The sequence below is a fragment of the Peromyscus californicus genome, unplaced genomic scaffold, assembly GCF_007827085.1.
Source record: "Peromyscus californicus insignis strain IS unplaced genomic scaffold, ASM782708v3 Scaffold_11__1_contigs__length_118956290, whole genome shotgun sequence".
NCBI lineage: Eukaryota > Metazoa > Chordata > Mammalia > Rodentia > Cricetidae > Peromyscus > Peromyscus californicus.
In genome coordinates, this window is record NW_026294402.1 from 32,817,516 (window position 1) to 32,839,570 (window position 22,055).

The 22,055-nt window shown below is 38.9% G+C and overlaps 1 protein-coding gene across 1 annotated transcript; it reads left to right on the plus strand.

Annotated features, from left to right (window-relative positions):
• The first annotated feature begins 4,857 nt into the window (after window positions 1-4,857).
• On the plus strand, window positions 4,858-5,787 carry LOC128103396 (olfactory receptor 8B4-like). The gene has a single exon (XM_052727742.1). It carries the CDS (start codon window positions 4,861-4,863, stop codon window positions 5,785-5,787), a length of 927 nt encoding a protein of 308 aa, XP_052583702.1. The 5' UTR covers window positions 4,858-4,860.
• Window positions 5,788-22,055: the final 16,268 nt, after the last annotated feature.

Here is a 22,055-nt window from a genome sequence, read left to right on the forward strand (position 1 = left end):
TTATAGATTTTTAAGAAATATTTGGTCCAATTTTCTATGTATTTTTTATTTTATAATTATTTTTTCTTCTTTTCTCATACATTACATCCTGACCACAGCCTCCCCTACCCCGACTCCTCCCAGTCCCTGCCCCCACCTTCCCTCTTCCCCAGATCCATTCATCCTCTATTTCCCTTCTAAAATCAGAGCAGGTCTCCCAGGAATATCAACCGAACATGGCATAACTAGTTACAATAAGACTAGGCACAAACCCTCATGTTAAGGGTGGATGAGGCAACCAGTAGGAGGAAAAGGGTCCCGAGTGCAGGCAAAAGAATCAGAGACATCCCCATTCACACTGTTGGGAGTCCCACAACAACACCAAGCTACACAACCATACACATATGCAGAGGACCTAGCTGAGTCCATATAGGGACCATGGAACATGACTGGCAAAAAAAAAAAAAAAAAAAGAAAGTAAATTTTCTATCTACTTAAGACCAAGTTCAGGCATTCTTGGCCCTTTCCCTTTGTGAGATTTTTTTCTTCTTTTAATTTAGACATACGATTGGTCCTTGGGGGCTAACATTATGTGCCAGGTTTCGTCTCTCATCTTCCACATAGGAAACTCATTAAATCCAAACTCACAGGCCACCAGGAATCCACAGGTTCCCTGTTTTAGTGCTTGTTCCTCTACATTAGTGCTTTCTATTTTTCCCTCTTTACTCCTGTAGTTTTTTACTTATTTTCTACAAGATCCTCTAGAAAAAAATAGATAATTTATATATTTCACTAAAATTTGTACTTTTTTTAAAATGAAAAGGAATCCTTCTAATTATAATGCATTTTAATATTGCAAAAATAGCCTGTCTTGATAAATATTTGTTTAGTGCTGAACAAAGTGACTTTTAAACTGATGGACAGGGAAAATTCTTCCTCTTTCATTGCCACAGAGCTGCTAAGTGGCCATCCAAAGTAGGAGAAAGCAGTGGGTAAGAAAGTACATTCACTAAAAAGAAACTCTCATTTTCTTCATAAAAAACAAACCTCAAAAACATCATTCAAATATAGAACTGAAAGGAGGCTTTCTGGATAGTGAGCAAGATCTGACCAGACCAAGTAACTCAGACCCATATTAGTTACTCCCCTGGCCACTTTCTGGCATCTCCCCCACAAAAAATATCTACTTCTTTTCATGCATATCCCAAAGGGTGTCTGTTCCCTCTCAACACTAGGAAAATATTCATAAACTTTTTGCCTTGAAGTGTATTTTGAAACAAGGTCAGAGTGCTCTGAACATACTGTACTGAGAAGCTGAAGGTTGTCAGCAGAAAAATAGATGCAATATGAGTATCCTTCTATGATCTCTTGATGGATGTTATGTAGCATCAATTCTACTGTGATCTTTTGGTTCAGGAAGCCCCAGATTGTGTATAGAGCCAAGATCCCATCCTATCACTGGAAAAATGTCAGTCCTGTTACATCAAAAGCAAGTGGGATGCAAGCTTTCTCTCTCTCTCTCTCTCTCTCTCTCTCTCTCTCTCTCTCTCTCTGTGTGTGTGTGTGTGTGTATGTGTGTGTGTGTGTGTGTGTGTGTATGTGTGTGTGTGTGTGTGTGTGTGTGTGTGTGTGTGTGTGTGTGTGTGTGTGTGTTGGTATGGCCATCTTTGGAAAATACAATCTGCCACATGCATATACATTTCATAGTTGTTATAAACACAGTATTATATTAGAAAACATCCAGCATAATGCTTGGAGCTTGGTAATTGCTCCAAATGCATTAATTATCTTTTCTATAGCTTTCCTTCTTTTAGGTGAGAAAAATACAACAGGATTTTATTTTAAGAGACATATAATGGATGAGAAATAAAAACAGTGTTATTTTTCTTGCATGTTCTACTATAATGAGTTGTCAGGCCAGCAAACACCCAATTTCCAAATGAGAGAATTATGGCACAAGATGTTTAGAAACTTTATGCTTAAACTAATTTGGTAGGGTGATTTTTTTTTTGTTCTCCACTTACTCTTTAAACATGTAATTTAAGTCTAACATATATCTGTAACTTGATGAGTGTTTTGCTAACTAGATGCAGTTAAACAGTAGTCATGTCAGAAATAGAACACGGCCAGCAGCCCATCTTTTATTTCTCTTTCCAGTCACTAGCCTCCGACTTCCCAGTGAGGAGCAACAGCTGCTTGACTTAAGATCACATATTATTTTTTTTGTTTTTAAAATCTGTCTGTATATCTGTTAGTTTTATTCCTGCTGTGACCAAATATTTGGTAGAAATGATTTTACAGAGAGAAGATACATTTTAGCTTACATTTTTCTGAGCCAATTATTTTGCAGGAAATCTTGAAGGTGGGATGTGTGGAGGAGGAAGCCACCCACCTCATGATAGAAGGAAACACAGAGCAAGGAAGGGCCTAATGCCCAGGTGTAGTCTTTAAAGTCACAGCTCTAGGTCCTTCTTCCTCTGGCTACATTTCATATCCTAAAGGTTCTACAACCTCCTCCAGTACCACAGCCACCTGGGAACCAAGCATCCAGTGCTTGAGCCCAGGACGACATTTCATATTTAAAGCACAATTCCATGGAGCCATAGGCATGTGCCCTTCTGTGCTTGTTTTCTTTGTTCCATGATAGCTTGATATTATGAATTTTCATGACTAAATGGAATCTTATTTTGTTAAAAATCCCGCTATTTATTATCCAATCTATAATTGGTTGACATGTAGTTTGCTTTCATTTTTTGCCTGATACGTGTAATCCTGCTATGAACATTAATTTAGCATGAGTTGAGGTCAACCTACATACTTCCCGAGCATGCACCTAGCAGTGGAAAGTGTTCTTTTTGCAGTTAAACAACGCCAACCAATTTGTTCTCTTGTTCTAGGTTCCAATGTAATTTCTCTGCACTTAGCTAGTTCTCTTTCCTAATCTATTTTAGGTAGGTAGCTTGGGTTTCTAGTTTCCTGCTTAAAGTTCCTGGCTTCAGTAAATCAGAAGCAGCTTGTAGTTTAAGTCCTTCCTATGTTTGAAGGCAAAGTGATAATAAATGTACAGGAAGGGTAAGCTCAGCTAAGGAGGGCTTTGAAGGATAAAGGCGGCAGACAGAGGGTTGACAAAAGTAGACAAAACGTAGTCAATCTGCAAGACCACAGGGTCAGAGGGCCTGAATACTTGCTTGTGTTCTTTTTAGGAGTGCAAACATAAGATCTGTACTCCACAACGAAGTATATTTAGGAGTGAAAGGACATGCTATTAATAACTATACAAGGTTAAGGGGTGTCTTTTAGGGCCACCTCAGGAAAACTGGGATGATTGTAGGTAGCTTTAGTGGAAACTTACAAATGCAGATGTTCATGTTTGAGAGTGTGACAGGCAGCCTTATCCTCTAAATAAGAGTAGGATAAAAGCCTGAAGTACCTCCTATCCCATATGTGTATGAGTGCTTCCCTCCTGTGTGCTGTGATATTGACATCTCCTCACAGATGCTCAAGGTCTGTGTGGGGCTTTTTGTAGTAACACAGGTGCCATTTGTGGTGGTGGCTAACAGCTCTAAGAAGCTCATGGACCTAGGAACATTTTATATGAATTGTTCTCTTTGTTTTCCTTTCAAAGCCCCCAGAAGAAACAGGAAATGGTAGAAAATAAGTTTGGTGTCATTTTTCCTTAAAGACAATTTTAGGCTCCAAGAATGAAGGAGAGGAAAATGAGCCCCCAAACTTAGCAAATAATAATATAACATCCCTAGAGTACAGGGAAAGTCTGGGTAAAATTTCAGCTCCCCAAGATGATCCATAAATACATAACATAGCCTGTAAACAAAGGCAGTAGTTTCATCCCCATGGAGACTGAGTTTAGAGCAATTCCCAGGGGAATCTGTCTAGTCAGGTCCCCAAGATCACCAAGCTGTGCAACTTCCTGCACTATGCCAGCTTTTGGTCCTTGTAAAAAGGGTCACTTGTTTTCTTGAAGTTGATGGAGACCAACTGGGACAATCCAGGTGAACTGTGGTCCATTCCTTGAGCACTTCAGAGAACAAGGGTCAGATAAAGCTCAGTTTCTAAGCATCAAGAGAATAGAAAGAGTGAAAATCCATGGCTGTGAGATTCTGGATAGTGGAAAAAGCTCTCGCATAAAGCTCTGCACTGAGAAGAACCAAGGAGAAGGAAAGGAAAGTTCTAAATTCTGTCTTTCCTGATGGTTTTGTTCTAAACATATCCACAAGGGCTCTAGAAAGCATTGATCACTCTGCTGCACTCGGCATTGACTCTGAGGCAAGGTGAGTAAAGGGGCTTGAAGGTGGAAGGCAGTATGTACAGAGGCAGTAGGGAAGACCGTGGGCTTGGTTTTCTCTGTAGGCAGGAACTTTGTACATGGGGGGGAGAGAGACAGACAGAGACAGAGAGACAGACAGAGAGAGAGAGAGAGAGAGAGAGAGAGAGAGAGAGAGAGAGAGAGAGAGAGAGAGAGAGATGTAGAGCATAGGTTCTTTAGGTCTACATTTAACAAAGCCTAAGGCGATAGACCTGGGTTGTACTCTTGGGTCTTGAGTTATTTTTTTGAGAGTCCACGGGTAGTCAGCTGAAGTTTTCTGCTTCCTCATCTATTAAGTAAGAACAGAATCCTTGTTGCCCATGAAAACAGAACAGCTTCAATTTTTAATCAGCCCAGGGGAAATGAACTACTTTCAGTCACTTTATTAATGGCTTAAGATTAAGAGAAGTGTAGATGACGGAGGAGAGGCCAAAGAAAAGAAGGCATGTTGTACACACATTGACTTATCTTCTAGAGCTTTCTTCCATTGTGCATGCCTATGCCTGTCATCTTCTGTGTGTTTTATTCCACTTCCCCAGGCAACGTGTCAGAAGAGAATGACTCTGAGAAACAACTCTGTGACTGAGTTTATCCTTGTGGGATTTTCAGACCAACCAGCTCTCCAGTCGCTCCTCTTTCTTTTATTCTTGGTTATCTATGTGCTCACTGTGGTAGGCAATTTGGGCTTGATCATCTTAATTGGGTTGAATTCTAGTCTTCACACCCCAATGTACTTTTTCCTCTTCAACTTGTCATTTATAGATTTCTGTTATTCCTGCGTGTTCACCCCAAAAATGTTGAATGATTTTGTCTCAGAAAATATTATCTCCTATGTGGGATGCATGATTCAACTGTTTTTCTTCTGTTTCTTTGTCAATGCTGAGTGCTATGTGTTGGTGTCCATGGCCTATGATCGCTATGTGGCCATCTGCAACCCTCTGCTCTACACGGTTACCATGTCTCCTAAGGTCTGTGTTCTGCTGATACTTGGTTCATATGTGATAGGGTTTGTTGGGGCCATGGCCCACACTGGAAGCATGCTGAGACTTAATTTCTGCGATTCCAACACAATCCACCACTATCTCTGTGAAGTTCTCCCCCTTCTACAGCTCTCCTGCACCAGCACTTATGCCAATGAGCTTGTCTTTTTTATTGTTGTTGGGGTGGTCATCACAGTATCTAGTATCAGCATCTTTATCTCTTATGCTTTGATTCTCTCCAACATTCTTAGGATTCCTTCTGCTGAGGGCAGATCCAAAGCCTTTGGCACATGTGGCTCCCATGTAGTTGCTGTTGCTCTGTTTTTTGGGTCAGGGGCGTTTACCTATTTAACAAATTCTATCCCTGGGTCAATGGAAGAGGGGAGATTTGCTTCAGTATTTTATACCAATGTGGTTCCCATGCTGAACCCACTGATCTATAGTTTGAGGAATAAAGATGTTAAACTTGCCCTAGATAAAACCTTGAAGAGAGTGCTCTTCTGATGGGTCTGGTGGTATCATTGGCAATTAAATCCTAGTAAGCATACTCAAGTACTATTTTCCACAAATAAGGCTTTCTTTTTACTTTAAAAAATTGGATGCCTTTTTGAGGATTATACCACTTGGTATCTCTTTGCCGTAACTTTGCATCTACTACATGTTATAATTTATTGGATACAATATTACGCCCAAGAGAGAATTAGCGTGATGTACTTTCTATTTTTTTTTTTTTTTGATTTTCCCAGGAAGAAAATTTCTAGCTGGAAGAAAGGGCACAGGGTGTATGAGGTCCAGGAACAATTTTATCAAGCTTTATGCTATGTCTTACCAAAGACTAGAGTTAGAGTCTTGATGTCATAGGTAACAATATTCTAATTCTTCAAGAGGCTTCTTGGCAAAGAAGGGTATAAATCTTACCTTTCATATACATGTATATATACACAAGGAAAGTCCTCACCAAAGAAATTTATATGCCCTGATTTATAAGGATGAATCAATTATCAAGTACTCATTTCAAACTCCTGGTCTTTGGGATGGTAATCAGGGTGAGTTACTTGTAATTGGTAAATCTCCTGTGCTCTAGGGCTGAGAGTAAGAGGAAGAACATAGAACTTCTATGCATTTGCATGATGATGTAACATGCTGTTCCTGTCCTCCCCTGCAGAAGATGAGAACATCATGGAGCTTTGCAACTTTTAGAAGAATTTTTGCTTTTACTTATTTAATTTTTTGAGGTAGTGTCTTGTTTGTAGCCTGACTGGCCTTGGACTTGATAGGGAGCCTAGGCTGACTTTGAACTCTTCATCTTTCTGCTTCAGTCTCCCTTCTGCCTCAGCTGTCTTCCTTCTTGCTAAGACAGAAAGATGGCAAGTTCAAGGTCAGTTTGGACTTATGTGCATCCATTAGTATGTCTGGTCCTCCTTTATTTTTCAAGTTTGATTTAGATTTACCATCTCTGAGAAAGTGTGTGTGTGTGTGTGTGTGTGTGTGTGTGTGTGTGTGTGTGTGTGTGTGTGTGTGTTATAACCATTATAGAACCAGGAAGGAGGTGGAATCTTATAATACTTTTCTATCTCTTAGGGAGGCTGGGCTGGATATGCATTTGAGTGCCAAGGACCATTCTGTACCACTATGCTAAATATTTGGCTATTCTATATTGAATAGCTCATATCTTGAGAAATATACCCTCATATTATCTTGGCTATACAGAGGAAGGCAAATATCAAGTCATATTGGCCTGTATTGAGATGGAGAAGTCCAGGCTCCTTTTGTGGAAAGACAGGCATTATTTAAGAAGGATGTAGAATTTGGGGTGTTTTTGAGAAAAACCTCTGTGAAGCACCATCTGGTGCTTTTACTTAGGACACCAGGAAAGTCATATGAAAGATGACATCTATATCTTTCATTTTGTCTCTGTGCCTCCAACTCTTCTAAAAAACTGGAGAGATGCTTGGTGTGTGCTAGTGTGAGAGATAAAGTAGTGAAGGGAAGTGAGGCGTCCTGTTGCTCCTTTGTTGATGCACATACAGCTCCACCAGGATGATGAAAAGAAGGCAGCCCAAGTGTTCCAGGTAGAGCCGCCATAAGCAAGATGTCATGGTGGTAGCTTAGAGCAGCAAGGAGAAGCATTTACAGTGTGGGGCTGATAGACGAGAGGTAAGACGAACTGCATTTTCACCAACTATACTACAGGGGAAAGATCACTGAAGAAGGGAGAAAATGTGGATACCTGGATTATGTCTAGATTATGAAAATGATGAGACTCAATGTTTACTGAGCATGAAAGCATTATATATGTTGTATGTGCTATGAGGTGCCTAATGCATATTACCTCATTTATTGGATTTGAGCCTATGCTAATTAGTCCTCTTGGCATAGCTAAACCCTACCTTTTATAGGGCAATGTGTATCTGGGTACATGGGACTCTTGGGATATTAGGGAAAAGCCAGTATTGAAGGACAGCTAAATATGGAATGTGTATATAATCCCAGCAGTTTAGAGGCTGATGTGGGAGGACCTGGAGGGGGAGACTATCATAGGCTACACAGTGAGACCCTGTCTAAAATTAAAAAAAAAGAAACAAGGGATTAAAAGTACTATTAACTGTTTACCAACCCCCCTATAATGCATCTGATTCCACGTATGAATATACTTATATAGTTTCAATGAACTTTTCTCATTTGTGTTGTTGGTGCTCTCTTCAAGAGCCAAGGACCACCTAACAAAAACCTCAATACCAGACATGAGAAGCTCTCTTTTGAGTTGTTAGCCAGAGATGTTCAAGAGACTCCCGAAACATATAGCTATTGCTGTGGCCCTGGGTGCTCCCACAGAAGTGGAAGATAAGTACCTATTGCTGAAGACACCATACACTTCAGAAATGGGGCCAGAAACCCCTGATCCGGAACTGACCTGAATGACCCCTCCATGAAGACTAGCTTTCATAGTACCAGGAGATACCATCAAATCTTCTAAATGAGGGAGGCAGTCAACAGTCCTACCGAATTATGATGTCTATGAAGCCTATCAATGACCAGCGCGGCAGATAACCTTAAGGATGCAGTAGTGGCATGCATACCTTGGTGGTAAACAGCAACTATCTAACTGTGTTTAAGGCCTGCTCAACAAGAGGGAGACCATGCTCATATCAGAAACCCAGTTAACTACTCAGTGCTAGAGAAGTCACGGTTATTAGAGGAGACTTTATAACCACTAATTTACTAAACTAGCATAACCCCTAAGAACATCTATAAACATTTGTCCTTATACCCACAGACAAGTGTACTCTTTGCCCCTCTTCAGGAAATTTTCCCTTTTGCCACAGATGGAGACCACTACAGAAAGCCACACCTAATGAAAATGCAGACTTGTGGAGCTCAGTCCTAATGGATACATCTGTAAAACATTCCCACCCAAGGCTCAGGGAACATTGCAGAAGAGGAGGCGAGAGATTGTAAGAGCCAGAGGATCAGGGAGTTTGCCATGAGATTGTATCTACTAGAAATATCCGAAGCTACTTGCATAAGTCTTCCCAACATGATTGCCCAAACGTGAGCTGAACAAGGGTGACATCAATGAACACACCAAACTGGATGGAGAAAACTCCATGAAGCCTCAACCCTGAAGAAAGAACTATAGGCAACAGAGGAAGAGATGGCCTTCCCTGAGGAAGAGCACACTAGTTGGTGTCCAGTGTCAAATGGTCAGCACTGAAAACATATGTACAGGTAGCAAGCACTACACCACGGAACAGGCTATATTTAGGAATCTATATGTATACATAGGCATACAATAACAATTAGTGAAGAGGGACATGAATTTGAAGGGGAATGGGGAGGGGCATGTGAGGGGGTTTGGAGGGAGAAAAGGGAAGGGAGAAATGTTATTAAATGAAAGTTTTAAAAAAGTTAATCTGTTTTCATGTGCATAAAGAAAAAAAGTCAATTACTATTGTCAGCAATGAGTAGACACAGGGAAGAAGTGAGGTCTTGAGACTCAAGGAAAAAGCAACACTATGAAGTAAATACATTTTCAAGAATGACTTTTCCTGTATTTATTCTCTGTTGGCACTGGGATGAATGCAGTGAGAGCATGAGTGAAACATTGACTTTGATCTTTTGAAAAGCGGTCCCTCCATCCCACAGCATCTACAATGACAGGAACCCACAGGAACTTTTCTTGATTTTTACAACAGCCAGTTAAAAGCCGTCAATGGCTCCTGCAGAAACTTACTATCATATGAACCCAGAAGGCCTTTGAGTCTCATAAGCTGACCGTAGGTCTTCTTGTTTAATAGTTTGGGTTAGTGATGAAGAATTATTTTCTCAATTGTCAAACATGGGAACAAAGAGGAGCTGCTGCTTTATAGTGGTCATTGATGTCAGCTGTCCTGAAGAGAATTCTTCTGCCAAGACCCAAGTCTGCCATCTCATTACTTCACTACATGTTGCTTTTCAGCAAAGCCATTTTTTCTCTTTAGAAAGAGAAAGTGAGTTGAGATTCTTCTGGGTTTTTTCTTTGGTGTACTTTTCTTGGCTCTTTGAAGCATCTTTCCAAGTTACATAGTTTCCATAACCACCAACGTGATGCCGTCTTTCTAATATATAACTCTGACCCTGACTGTTTACTGTGTAATCAGTTTTAAATTAAAAGCATAAAAACGCCATCAACATGGACACAAATGGAGAATTTTCTAATAGTCAAGGAGTGACAGTTCTTTGAAGTATATGGATAACGACATTGCTTTTTATGTCTATGAAGCATTGTCACTTAAGGGCAGAGATAAGTGAGAGACATCAAACAGTGAGAGGAGAGCCCGTGGAGTACTTAGGGGGTTCTTGGGAATAAAGCATGAGTACCATGCTACATTCTGAGGAACAGATGGGAAGGTGTCAGTGTCCAACTCAGTGTGATCCTCATTCTCAGCACAGATCACACTCTCCTGCCACACTTCTATAAGTGAAATTCATTTGGCTAGCGCATCAGCTGCTAGTACCAAAAGCTTATTGTTGTGTGAGCATGAAAGGACTCAAGTGGTTCCGAACACAAATGGCACCTGGGAGCGGGCAGTCCAGGACTGACGTGGCAGAGCTGAGTCATTGAGGATGTAGTCTTTCTCTTTTTCTTCTTAGATATGAGTTCATTCTTGAAGATGTGCTATGTTTTCCAGATGGCCATTATGATTTCATGGTTTTGTTCACATTTGAAGCATAAGGAAGACACAGGAGTGAGCAAAAGAAAGCAGAAGGGTGATTTACCTATCCAATAAGTAACTTCTACTGACATTTTGTTAGCGATTTTACTTGCATGGGAGACGGGGAACCTTAGCATTCAATTTGAGAACATTACCATTCTAGAAAACAAAGAAGTGTTGTTGTTGTTTTTCTAACAAGTGGGTGAATGGCTACTGTGTAGATAACTAGCAGTTATTACTAAAGGATCAGCTTCCACTTGCCTGGAAGGAACAGGTCAGAAGTAGGTAATATATTCCTATTTTTTGCTTCTGTGGTCCGGTCTAAGAGAGGAAGATTGACTAATTCGATAGGTAAGATTGAAAGAGAGTAACAATTTGGTTATTGACTGAGTTATGACCACTGTCCCTATCACTGGCTTGTGCAAGCTGAACTGAAGCAAAATCTTGGCAAGGTCAAGTCATGTCTGCACTATCACATTTCCAATTCTACTGTCTCCCGTTAGGCTAATGTAGGGCCTGAGTTCTGAGAAGGAGGTGTGGTTACTGGCATTTTTGCTAATAAAGACATAATGGTATTTTATTCCCTTTTGGCTCCTTGAATTTATTCTTACTACTGAGATCTCATAGAAGAAGAATAGTAAGTGATTAATATTGCTATCCTACTACAGAAATTAGGTAAAAAAAATGTTAATTAGAAAACCTCTATAAACCTATAAATTACAATAAAAAATTAATACATAACATTTATGATTGTCACCGAACAGCTACACAGAATAATAAACACAGTGTTGAGGGAAATTTCTTTCTGTCACACACACATTATTTATAAGTATCAGCCCGTTTTCATGGATGATATGTTCCCAGATTACATTGGATACCTGGCACCCCAGACAGGGCTAACTCCCAGATATACTATGATTTATGCACACATATATACCCATTATAAAGTTTAATTTACAAATCAAGCATAGTAAAAATTAATAACACTAATAGAATAATTATAAAATATCATGCTGTAATAAAATTACCAGCATTGCTATTCTTGTGTTTTAGAGCCATTAACAAGTAAAACAAGGTTTCTTTGGACACAAGCATCATATTATTGCAACAGTTTGGTACCCAATTAGGTCACTAAAGTGGCAAGTAGCATGTACAGCATGGGTTTGATGGACAAAGGGATGGTTCACATCTCAAGGAGGATGGAATAAGATGGTGTAAAATTTTATCATGTTACTGAGAATTGCATTCAACTTTACTTAGAATTTATTTATTTATTTCCACTTAATATTTTCAGATTATGGTTGATTATAGGTAGCTGAAACCATGGAAAGTTAACTCACTGACATATTGAAATGATATAGACCATATATTTTTGATCAGCATGTAATAAACTAAAAATCATATCATCAGAAATAAAAATTCCATTACCTTTGACACTAAAGTTCTCTATTAAGTTACATTTAAATCACAAAAGATATAAAAAGGATATGAAAATATCATGGAATACATTACAAATTGTAGAATATATAAAGGAGAAAAATAATCATACATATTATACTGAATAATGAAAATAAATGAATTAAGTACTTAATAGGTAGAAAGAAACAGTAAAATTAACTAAAGTAAAACAGTGAAGGTGTTAGTAAAGCTAAAAGAAGAAAAAACAATTAGAAAGGAAACAACAGTAGTGTTAATAAATACCTTCAACAACATGTTCCTTGAGGACAATGATATGATCAGTTTGTGCTATTCTAATGTAGAAAAATGGGAAGAAGAGTAAGTTAAAAAAAGACATAGGGATGGAGGAAATAACAAAGTAGAAACAATGGAAAACTAAATGATAATTTTCATTAATAGTTAAATGATTAAAAAAATCGGTTTTATATGACAAATTTTGTTCAGATGGAAAAAAATAATAAAGTTGTGAAAGGGTTAAAACACAAAAATACTAGTTACAGATGATTTTGCCCAGGAATTCTACCAATGAACAGATAATTCCAATACTAAACTAATTCAGAGCCCATACGAAGTAAAAATATCCTTCAAAGTAGTTTTTATGAAGTGAACATAATATGTTCCCCAAATCTGAAAGATTGCATTCAAAACAGAATTACAGACAAATCTCATTTCCCTGAACAAAACTGTAAAAAACATTAGTAAATGTTCAGCATCGGGAAAGAGTACACATCACATCCAGGTAGAGTTCACTCCATGGGTGCACAAACAGTGCAGTATCAAACCTGTTCTTTCATCCTTCTTTTCCCTCCTTCCTTCCTTTTTTTTTCCCACAGAGTTTCTTGGAGCCCAGGCTGGTCTTGACTTCACTAAATAGACCAGGCTGGTTTTGTACTCTGGATCCCTCTGGCTCAGCCTTCCAAGTGCTGAGATTTCAGGCATGAGCCTGCAACTTTGGCTGAGAGTTGCTGCTATTTTTTCTTTTCTTTTCTTTCTTTTTTCCCCTTTTTGGTGTGTACACAGGTGCACTTCTGTTTGTGTACACAAAAGTGTGTGTGGGTGTTCATGGAGGGCAGAAGTCAGTCCCAGGATTTGTGCTGTCCACCTTGGTTTTTGAGACAGGACTTTTACTGGCATAGCCCAGAACTCATAAAGCAGACGCACCTAGGATAAGGGCCTTGGATATCTGCCTGGATCTACCTCCCAGTACTAGAATAACAAATGTGACACCATACACGGATTTTTTTTTCCCTGAGGATTTAACTCAGGTCTTTATATTGCATAGAAGGCAATTTCCTGACGGAGGTGTCTCCTTACCCCTACTAATGTTTCCTAATGTAAACATTTAACTAACGAACTTTTAGTAACAATTTTAGCATGAAGGACTTGTAATAGTTTAATAGAGCTCAGTAGAGAAAGCATGTACTCATCTGCACAGGAAGAGCTGATTTATGATTCATTTTTGCTAGACTCATTTCATAAAGGGATGTTGATAGGAATAGCTGGAAGGTTGTATCTCTTTTCCTTTCTTTTATTTAAAATGCTAGAACTAAAATCTCTATTGGCTTTTTTCATTTGTTTTTATTTCTAATCATCAATGATTATCAAAATATTCTTTTCCAGCACATAATTTACCGAATTTTATTTTGTAATGATATATTACTGATACACTTAAGCTGTATTTTGTGGAATGTTAACATTTTAACCATGTTGTTCATGCTTATTCATAGCTTCTTTTTCTCTCTAGAATCTTCTGAGATTTGGACACAGGTTCTGAGCTCCAGACCCAATAGAACCAAAGTCAAAACAAATTGAGTATACTGTCCAGTAAGGACCTTTGCCTTTTGTTTTAATTTTAGCTTTCTTTTTATTTATTTTATGTGTCTTCTATCTTGATCCCAATCATTTCCCTGTCCCTTCGAATCTGCCCTCTGCTACTGCAACACCCCCCCCCCCCACTCCCCAATAAAACAAAATCTGAGAGAAAAAAGCAAAAAAATAAAAAAATCTTGTCATGGAAGCTGTAGTGTGACACAGTAAGTCACACAGTAAACCCCTTTGTCCATGCATCATTACTTGCAAATGTTCATTGCAGAGTCACTGTTCTGGTTCGAAGCCTCTGGTTCCTGCGACGCTGTTGATGCTGGGCCCTCACTCGGACTCTTCTTGGATATCCTGTTGTTGCTCTGTGTCCTGGAGATGCTGCAGCTTTGGATCTGCGGTCAGTCTCCTTTATGTGCTCCAGCATATCATAGATGCGGTGGGCGTTGGGGTGGGCCTACTCATAACTCTGGTTCTGGGCCTGGGCAGGGGCAGGGTTGGTCTGCCTGCTGGTTCTCCCTGTCCTCACCACCAGCGTGAGCTCTCCAGCATTGCTCCAGCTAATTCATTTCTTGCCTCAATGAACAGGGGTTGGGGCCAGTTCTGCTTTCACATCCTCAGGGATGGCTCTCCCACACCTTTACCATCAGGGCCAGCTCTATTGTGTTGCCCCAGTGAGGTACAGGGTTCAGTCTTCGGAGTGCTGCACAGTTCCTCCATCTGTCTCAGGGTTGATGGGCCAGGGGTGGACGGTGGTGGGGGAAGGGCATCTCTCCTTCAGCCATTCTGCCACATGTCAGATAAGTAACAGGGGTAGCTTTCCCTTGTTCATAACATCGGGGCTGGGTTACCCTCCCCTCTGACCACCAGGTCAGTTCTGCTCTGCTGTCTTGTCGAGGAACAGGGTTTCTTGAGTGTTGGAGCTGGTAAGGGGGAAGGGTAAGCTGTCTACAAAGAAATGCTGAATTGTATTTTGCTTTTAGCAGTAGCACTCAGAAGCCTGAGAAATGGGCTACCTTAATTCTGGCACAATGTCAGACTTACAAGGACATTGTATGTAGTTGAATATGTGGTTTGTGTCACCTAACTTTGTATATTTAAATAAAATAAGTAAAAATATTTCCTAATGTAATTTAGTTAAATAGGTTTTTTGGGGTAAGAATACACAAATAATGGAATCCATCTTATTTACCTTATTTATTTTAAAGAGCCTTAGGGCATATGTAAAATAAATTCTTATTAAATGATCATAACATGGCTATGAACACTTATTTTACAGGGACATATTTAGGCTATAGACTGTACCGGCAAGCATTTAAAATCAAAGGACACAAAAATTAAAACCATCTTTTATGTAATCCTGAATTCATTAAATCAGTCATTCATGTGGCATTTATTGTGTTCCTAGTGTGCTACAAGAACAGGTGCTGGAATAGAGCAGTAAGCAATTCAACAACAACAACAAATACGTGTAGCCAGCAACCAAGTAACTGGACTTGTTTATTGGTGTCTTGTCTGTATTATGATTGTCACGTCTCTTCTATTTTGACTTTCTTCACTGTACGATTTAGACAGTGCCCATTAAGGATTTGCAAATTAAATGTATTCAAACTGCTTAATTTAAATGTTGATCTAAAGAACATTTAAAAAAGTTTATGGTTTTTAATAAGGCATTGAAATTTTATATAAGGAGTTATGTAAAATCCATGGTTATACATTTCAGGGGCTTGAAAAAGATTCAAAATATGAATTTGCTGCAAAAAATCTTTTTTTTAATCGTTTCTCTTTGGCTTGAACGATGTTACTGAGTCACCAGCACAACCTGGTGGCTACTTAAGTGAACTGCCTGGTGTAGTGGTCTCGTGTTTGCTGAAGGTTCATTCTCAATTGTGTCTTTATTCTAGTACTGGCCAGGCATGTGTGTGTGTGTGTGTGTGTGTGTGTGTGTGTGTGTGTGTGTGTGTGTGTGTGTGTGTGTGTAAACCACTTAATAGTTTATCAGCTGTAATGAAAATTTGCATAATGTTCTGTAAAGCAAATATAACTTCTTTAAAGCTAAACATGAGCTGATCTACTAACATACTGACTGAAAGATTTTCTGTCTGTAAAGTGGGATTAGTTTCTGTACAGCAAGAATGGTCATGCACTCTTTATCCCAATTCTCCATACTTCATGTATTTTAAGAACCTAAAGCAGCTTTTACTTTATTTATTTACAACATTTTGAAGGCTTGTGGGCTTCACAGTTGATTGATAACCACTTAATAGAGTTTGAGGAGCTGGTCTTGTTTGGGTCTGTGATGTTTTTTAGCTGGGGAGGATGAGATAACTTTTCCTTCAAGTAACTGTGCTCATTCAGGCAGAGCTAGGCACAAGGGCAATAGTTGGTCACCAGATCATCTTAGGTCTTTCACCATGAACTTGAGCAATTGATTGCACCAAAAGACCTCTGATCTTGAGATTTTAAAACGACAAATGATTCATTAAGTTGCATAACATCTGAAGAGTTTCCACTAACTCTTGCAAGAATTAACTCCTGAGGAACCACTTACACACTTCTCAGAGTCTCTAGAGAGATCTGGCTGTGCTCAGGAGTCAGTCATACCACTGGCAGCATTGCCAGCTTCCTGATTAACCTCTGACCTTCCCCTGCCATCTCCCTCCTCCTTCCCCTAAGTCAGAGGATTATCACTATGGTGGAGGAGAGGGAAGGTGCTCCTGCCTCTGAGTTTTTGTCAGCTTGAGCTGCTGCTGCTCTCTGTCTCCAGTAAATGGGCTGCAGGATACAGACACACTCTCCAAGGTTCTTTTGCTAGCTCCTGGCACGGAATCCCACCTTCTGGGCCCTTCATTTCCTTACCGCTACACTGATTGGCTGCTTTACAGATGCTGGCCATTTTCATCTCCACTTTTCTTCTTACTTTTCTGTATAAGGAGCATCTAAATGAGTCCCAGAGTTATTCTGGGCCCTCCACTGGGTTCCATGGCACAGAACTGAATCATTTAGGCATCTCCCCACATCTCCTGCAGTGTTTCTTCCAACTAATAAACGTGAATGCAAAACTGATCATCTTGCTATGAATCCATGAAGCCTGCTGGTTCATCAGACACTATGAATCTTCTTTGGTCTTCTCTGGGTGCTGCTTTTACTGACTGATTTTACCGACTCTGGTAAATATCACATTTAGTGAGGATTTACAATAAAATTGTAAACAAAAGGTCTAAACACCAATGAAACCTAAGTGAATCACAGACTAAAACATTATCACGTTAGGTTAAATATATACATAATGTAATAACGTGAGATATTAGGTTCACATATTGAGCAAATATATTTTGGATGCTGTTTATGTACCCAGCCCAAACTCTAGTTTACCATAGTGTGAGTTCTGTGGGTGTAGGGAATGCTGCTTTGTTTTGTGCTGCATGCCAAGTTTAACAATCACTGATACCTTGAATAACTGAATGAATAAATCATCATCGGCATCTCTATTTGCTTAGGCAACTTAAGAAACTCACCAGTATAACAAAAATTAGAGCAGTGAAATTGATGTGTGTTATCTTCATAAATATGAGCAAGAATTTCTCTGAAGAAACAACAAAGCTTTCCCAGGCTGTTTCCTGGGGAGAGAACTCAGTCTCTATATTCTTCCCCAGTTACACAGATTCAAGCTCTAAAGTTTATGTTCAGCTGCTTCATCCATATTCATTTCTGAGCCCAGAATAACCAAGATGGTGTCAAAAGATGAAATTGCAATAAATTTAGCTTGAATATCTTACTTAGCTTTTATTCACAGTTCTGGAATCCAGCAGTTCTCAGAACCTAGAACAGGCTCTAAGAACTGCAGGGCTACCACATGACCACACATTTTTGGACTGAACACATAAGTGATGAACTGGACTGGTTATAGTTTAGGTCTTTGCCTATTCGTCTGCCTGCTTACCATGGTCTGTAGCCTAGTTGCCATGACTAGTGAGGTCTCGTCTATATGCCCTATGCTGGGGTGTAATTAATTAGGAAGGACTAATATATGAAGGCATTCTTAAGGCCTGAATTTAATTTAAATTAACAATGGGTAATATGAATTGTATATGTATACAAAGAGACAGCAGTCTGCATCTCTAAACTCCATATTAAGAGGTCATGCATTGAATGTTTCCAATCCCACATCCTCTTGGGTCTGCTGTAGCTTCCCCTATCTCCTTCTATTGGTGCCTTGGATTCCTGATTATAATCTACTCCCTTCTGGAACTGACTAGATGCTTACCCTAAACACTGAGCTATCTATATCTTAGCCATTACCCACAATTAACCAATGTTAACCTTTTGTTATGTTTCTTCTCCATTCTAATTTATAATTACCATAAAATATTCCACTGTGTCCCTGATGTTCTTGGGAATGTATCTTACTTGTTATATTTGACTTTTTTCTCTTGCCGTTCCTTGCTTTGTCCACACATTTCTCATGTCACATTATATACCTCTATCTTTTGTTTATTAGTATAAACATTACTTTCTCCATGGAGACTCTCAGCCTCTTAAGCCAATCTTCCCACTTGGGCATCCAAGTACATATGTGTAGAAAATGATTTTGTAGATTCTCCTGAACTTGAAACACTTCCAGGACAAAGGCCTTATTTAAATGATTTGTCATCATTTCAAGATGTCAATGGTGCTTTGATATGCAAGTAGAAGATTTCTAAATTTGGAAATATTCAACAGTGGTTAGTGTTGAGGCAGAAGACAATGAATATCCCATGACACATGGTGTTTATTAATTATCTTCTGGTCTACTGTTAATGCTGAAAAAAGTCCATGAAGTTCAGAGTCACAGTGAATGTAATTAACACCATGCTGGATTTAGCTGGGTACCAAAGGGTCATATTATTCTTACCAAACTTTCTGAGAATGTGATTTGAATGTAGTACTAATTAGACAATCCAGGTAAACTGGGTCCTTTTGATCTTATTCCTCCCTATAATTTTTGCAAAATTATACATTTGTATAGCTTTTAGTGGCAATCACCAAACTGCAATACATTTTATGAAAAAAGACTCAATATTGGGAGAGATAATAATGTCACTGCTTGCCACTATAAGAAATTAGAATTTTCCATTTTGAAAAGTCAGGTACAAGAAAGGCTGCAAAAGCTACTACTTCCAGTGATTAATTGTCTTGTGAGTTAAAACACCTTACAACATTCTTTAAACATTTCTTCATGTTTATAACTTAGAAATGACAATTTTTTTCATAGATATGCCTCTGTCAATTAGTTCATGTTTTGCTTTATCATGTACTGTGTTGAGGTTTCTACTGACAAGTAACAAAACTGACTCTAAGATTCAGTAGAAGGAACAGTAGAGAAGCAGAAGATGATGCTGTAAAACCATGCTCAGAGAACTAGCAGAAGAAGAAATCCTCAGTTGCCAAGAGCAGGACACATTTTGCATCAGTGGGACCCTTCTGCTCCACATAACTATACCACCCATGATCCTGTTGCAGCCTCAGATGGTTCCCAATGGTTTCCTATGCTTGCATCATTGCAGAAGAATCACTCAGGTGGGAGCATGCAACTTATCAAGCTTAGGAAAATGTGCCTGTGTTACAATTTAGATTGGTTCAGATGTTTCTACCACAGGCTTGTGGGTTGGAAGCTTGATCTGTGGTGTAGTGATGTTGAATGGTGGGGAAGTATTTAAGAGGTGGAGCACAGTGGGGGATGATATACAGACACTGTCCTTTTCAGGAATTACTGTTGGCTTCCCAGAATGAATTAGTTTTCTCAGAGCTGGTTGTTATAAAGCACTTGCTTGTTCCTTCTGCATGTGGCTGATTCCCTTCCAGATTTTATTGTGATGTGGTGGCTCAGGCAGTGGGCACTCACCAGAGGCTGAGCAGACACCACTCAACCTGAGATCTTCAGCCAGAAAATGTGAGCTAAATGAACTTCTTTTATAAAAAGAAACCTCACTTGTTTGCCATAGCAAAACAGAACGGGCTATAGCAGTTTGTTTCCTGGCTTCTACATCTAAGATTCTGTCATGTTGTATATAAACAAAGACTTTCTTCATGTATGATCACAATATGATCTCTGCAATGTACTGTGAAGTGGACCAAACCTTCTTCTACTTGTCCCAGCCTTCTGCTTGGTCTGCAGGCCTGTTACACAGAGATTACCTGATCACTACTCTTTAGAGTTTATTCTCTCATGAATCCTGTCTTACTCTTTCTCTAGCATTTTCCCCAAGAAATAGTATATATTACAGTTAGAAGGAGGGGACAGAGAAGATTTTGGATGAAGTTATAGATTCATAGAAGAAACATATACAACAGAGTCATTGGACACTGTTGTAACTGTAGCTAGTGTTGATATACTGAATCATTGAACAGACGGAATGGGCATTAAGCTTTCTCAGCACAGAAGTGATATCTGAGGTTAATTGTTAATTAGCTAAGTTAAACAATTTCATTACATAGGTACTTCAAAATGCTATATATAGCTGTAGCTGGACGTTTTCCTGTGTCCCACCTGTTTCTGCAGCTGCTCAGACCCAAGTAAACACAGAGGCTTATGTTATTTACAAACTGTATAGTCTATGGCAGGCCTCTTGCTAGCTAGCTCTTAAATCTTAAATTAACACATTTCTATTAATCTATGTATTGCCACATGTTCCGTGGCTTTACCTGTGTCCCATTACATGTTGTTACTTGGGCAGCTGGCTTGCGTCTCTTCCCTTCTCCTTTCTCTTCCTGTCTATCTGCTTGTATTTCTGCCTGCCTCTAAGTTGCCTTGTCATAGGCCAATGCAGCTTTATTTATCAACCAATCAGAGCAACACATATTCACAGCATACAGAAAGATGGCCCACAGCATATAGCCAATGCATATAATTTTGCATATTAATGAAAACTACATGAATTTGAAAAAGCAAATGGGGAGACAGTGTGTCTAGTGTGCTATTGTTACTTTAATAATGGTGTGATAATGCATACGAGTTCTTTTACAGATGAGTACAGTTCCACTGACAGATAACAACTCTCACCTTTGGTTGCTCTGGGGAGGGCAACAGGGGAGGGGCGGGGAGGGGTTGCAAAGGAGGCTTTTGTTATTATATTTAAAATAAATTTCTAACTTTTGACCCATAGTAATACATTACAGACTCAACAAAACTAATTAAGCAGAATACGAAGAAATATCCTCAAATCTGGCAGAGAGCTGGTGTATGCTGTACACATACAGGAGACCATGAATGGGGATCAGGGGAACACACAATTTCAGATACTTTCCAAGTTCCAAGTAATGTTCTAATATTGTATATGGAGGAAATCATTTACCCTTCACAACAATTACCATTTTAATTTTATTGATGATGTTAGCAGGGATCAGAGAATTTATGTAGCTTGTTTAAAAGGAACTCTGGGTTTATCCATCTTTTTTGTATGCACACACACATACACACACACACAAATTGAGCTCATTCTTGCTCATACCTCCTCCCCTCCCCTTCCTTACTTTCCCTTTCCTTAGTTCCTTTTCTCCAAGGCAGTTTTACGTTTATTTTTTATATACAATTTTATATATCTATATAGAATATCAGAACAACAAATTTGAGAAAACATGACATTTGTCTTTCTGTGATTAGCTCAATTCAATAATTTTTTAAGAGTTGGTCTTAACTCATTATTGCTTTAAATATTTTTGAGGAGTGTTTCTGTCAAAATATGTGTTATTTCTGTATTTTCTTTCTTTTTGTATTGTTTGAACATGTGTTAAAATATGCTTGACTTATCACAGTACTTTAAGGGTTATATAACTGTATAAACATGTATAGTGTATAGATGTCTGGAAGTTCACATACAGTTTAGATCCTTGCTTTCTTATGTCTCTTTATCCTCTTCTGTTTATAACAGAGTTGCTTTAAATATTTCTCCTACATATATTTAAAATGCATACAACAACAGAACATCTTTTAGGTCCAAGAATGAAATTTAATTTAGAAAATTCAGGAGGAGAAGCAAAGTCTAATATCTTCCGCCTATTTTTGGTCTATGTTTTTTCTTCCCTCCTGTTCCATGAATTTGTTTTTCTTTTTTCTTTCGAGACAGTGTTTCTCTGTGTAGCCCTGGCTGTTCTGAAGCTTGCTCTGTAGCAAACTCAGAGATCCACCTGCCTCTCCCTCCCGAGTGCTGGGATTAAAGGTGTGTGTCACCACTGTTGAGCTCTATGAATTTTTTATTATTTAATTTTGTTTATTTTATTGTATTTAGTTATTCCTTATATTATTTCTATTTTTCTTTAGTG

Excerpts from the sequence above, each read along its gene's own strand:
- LOC128103396 (XM_052727742.1), top strand. The coding sequence starts at position 4,861 with ATGACTCTGAGAAACAACTCTGTGACTGAGTTTATCCTTGTGGGATTT.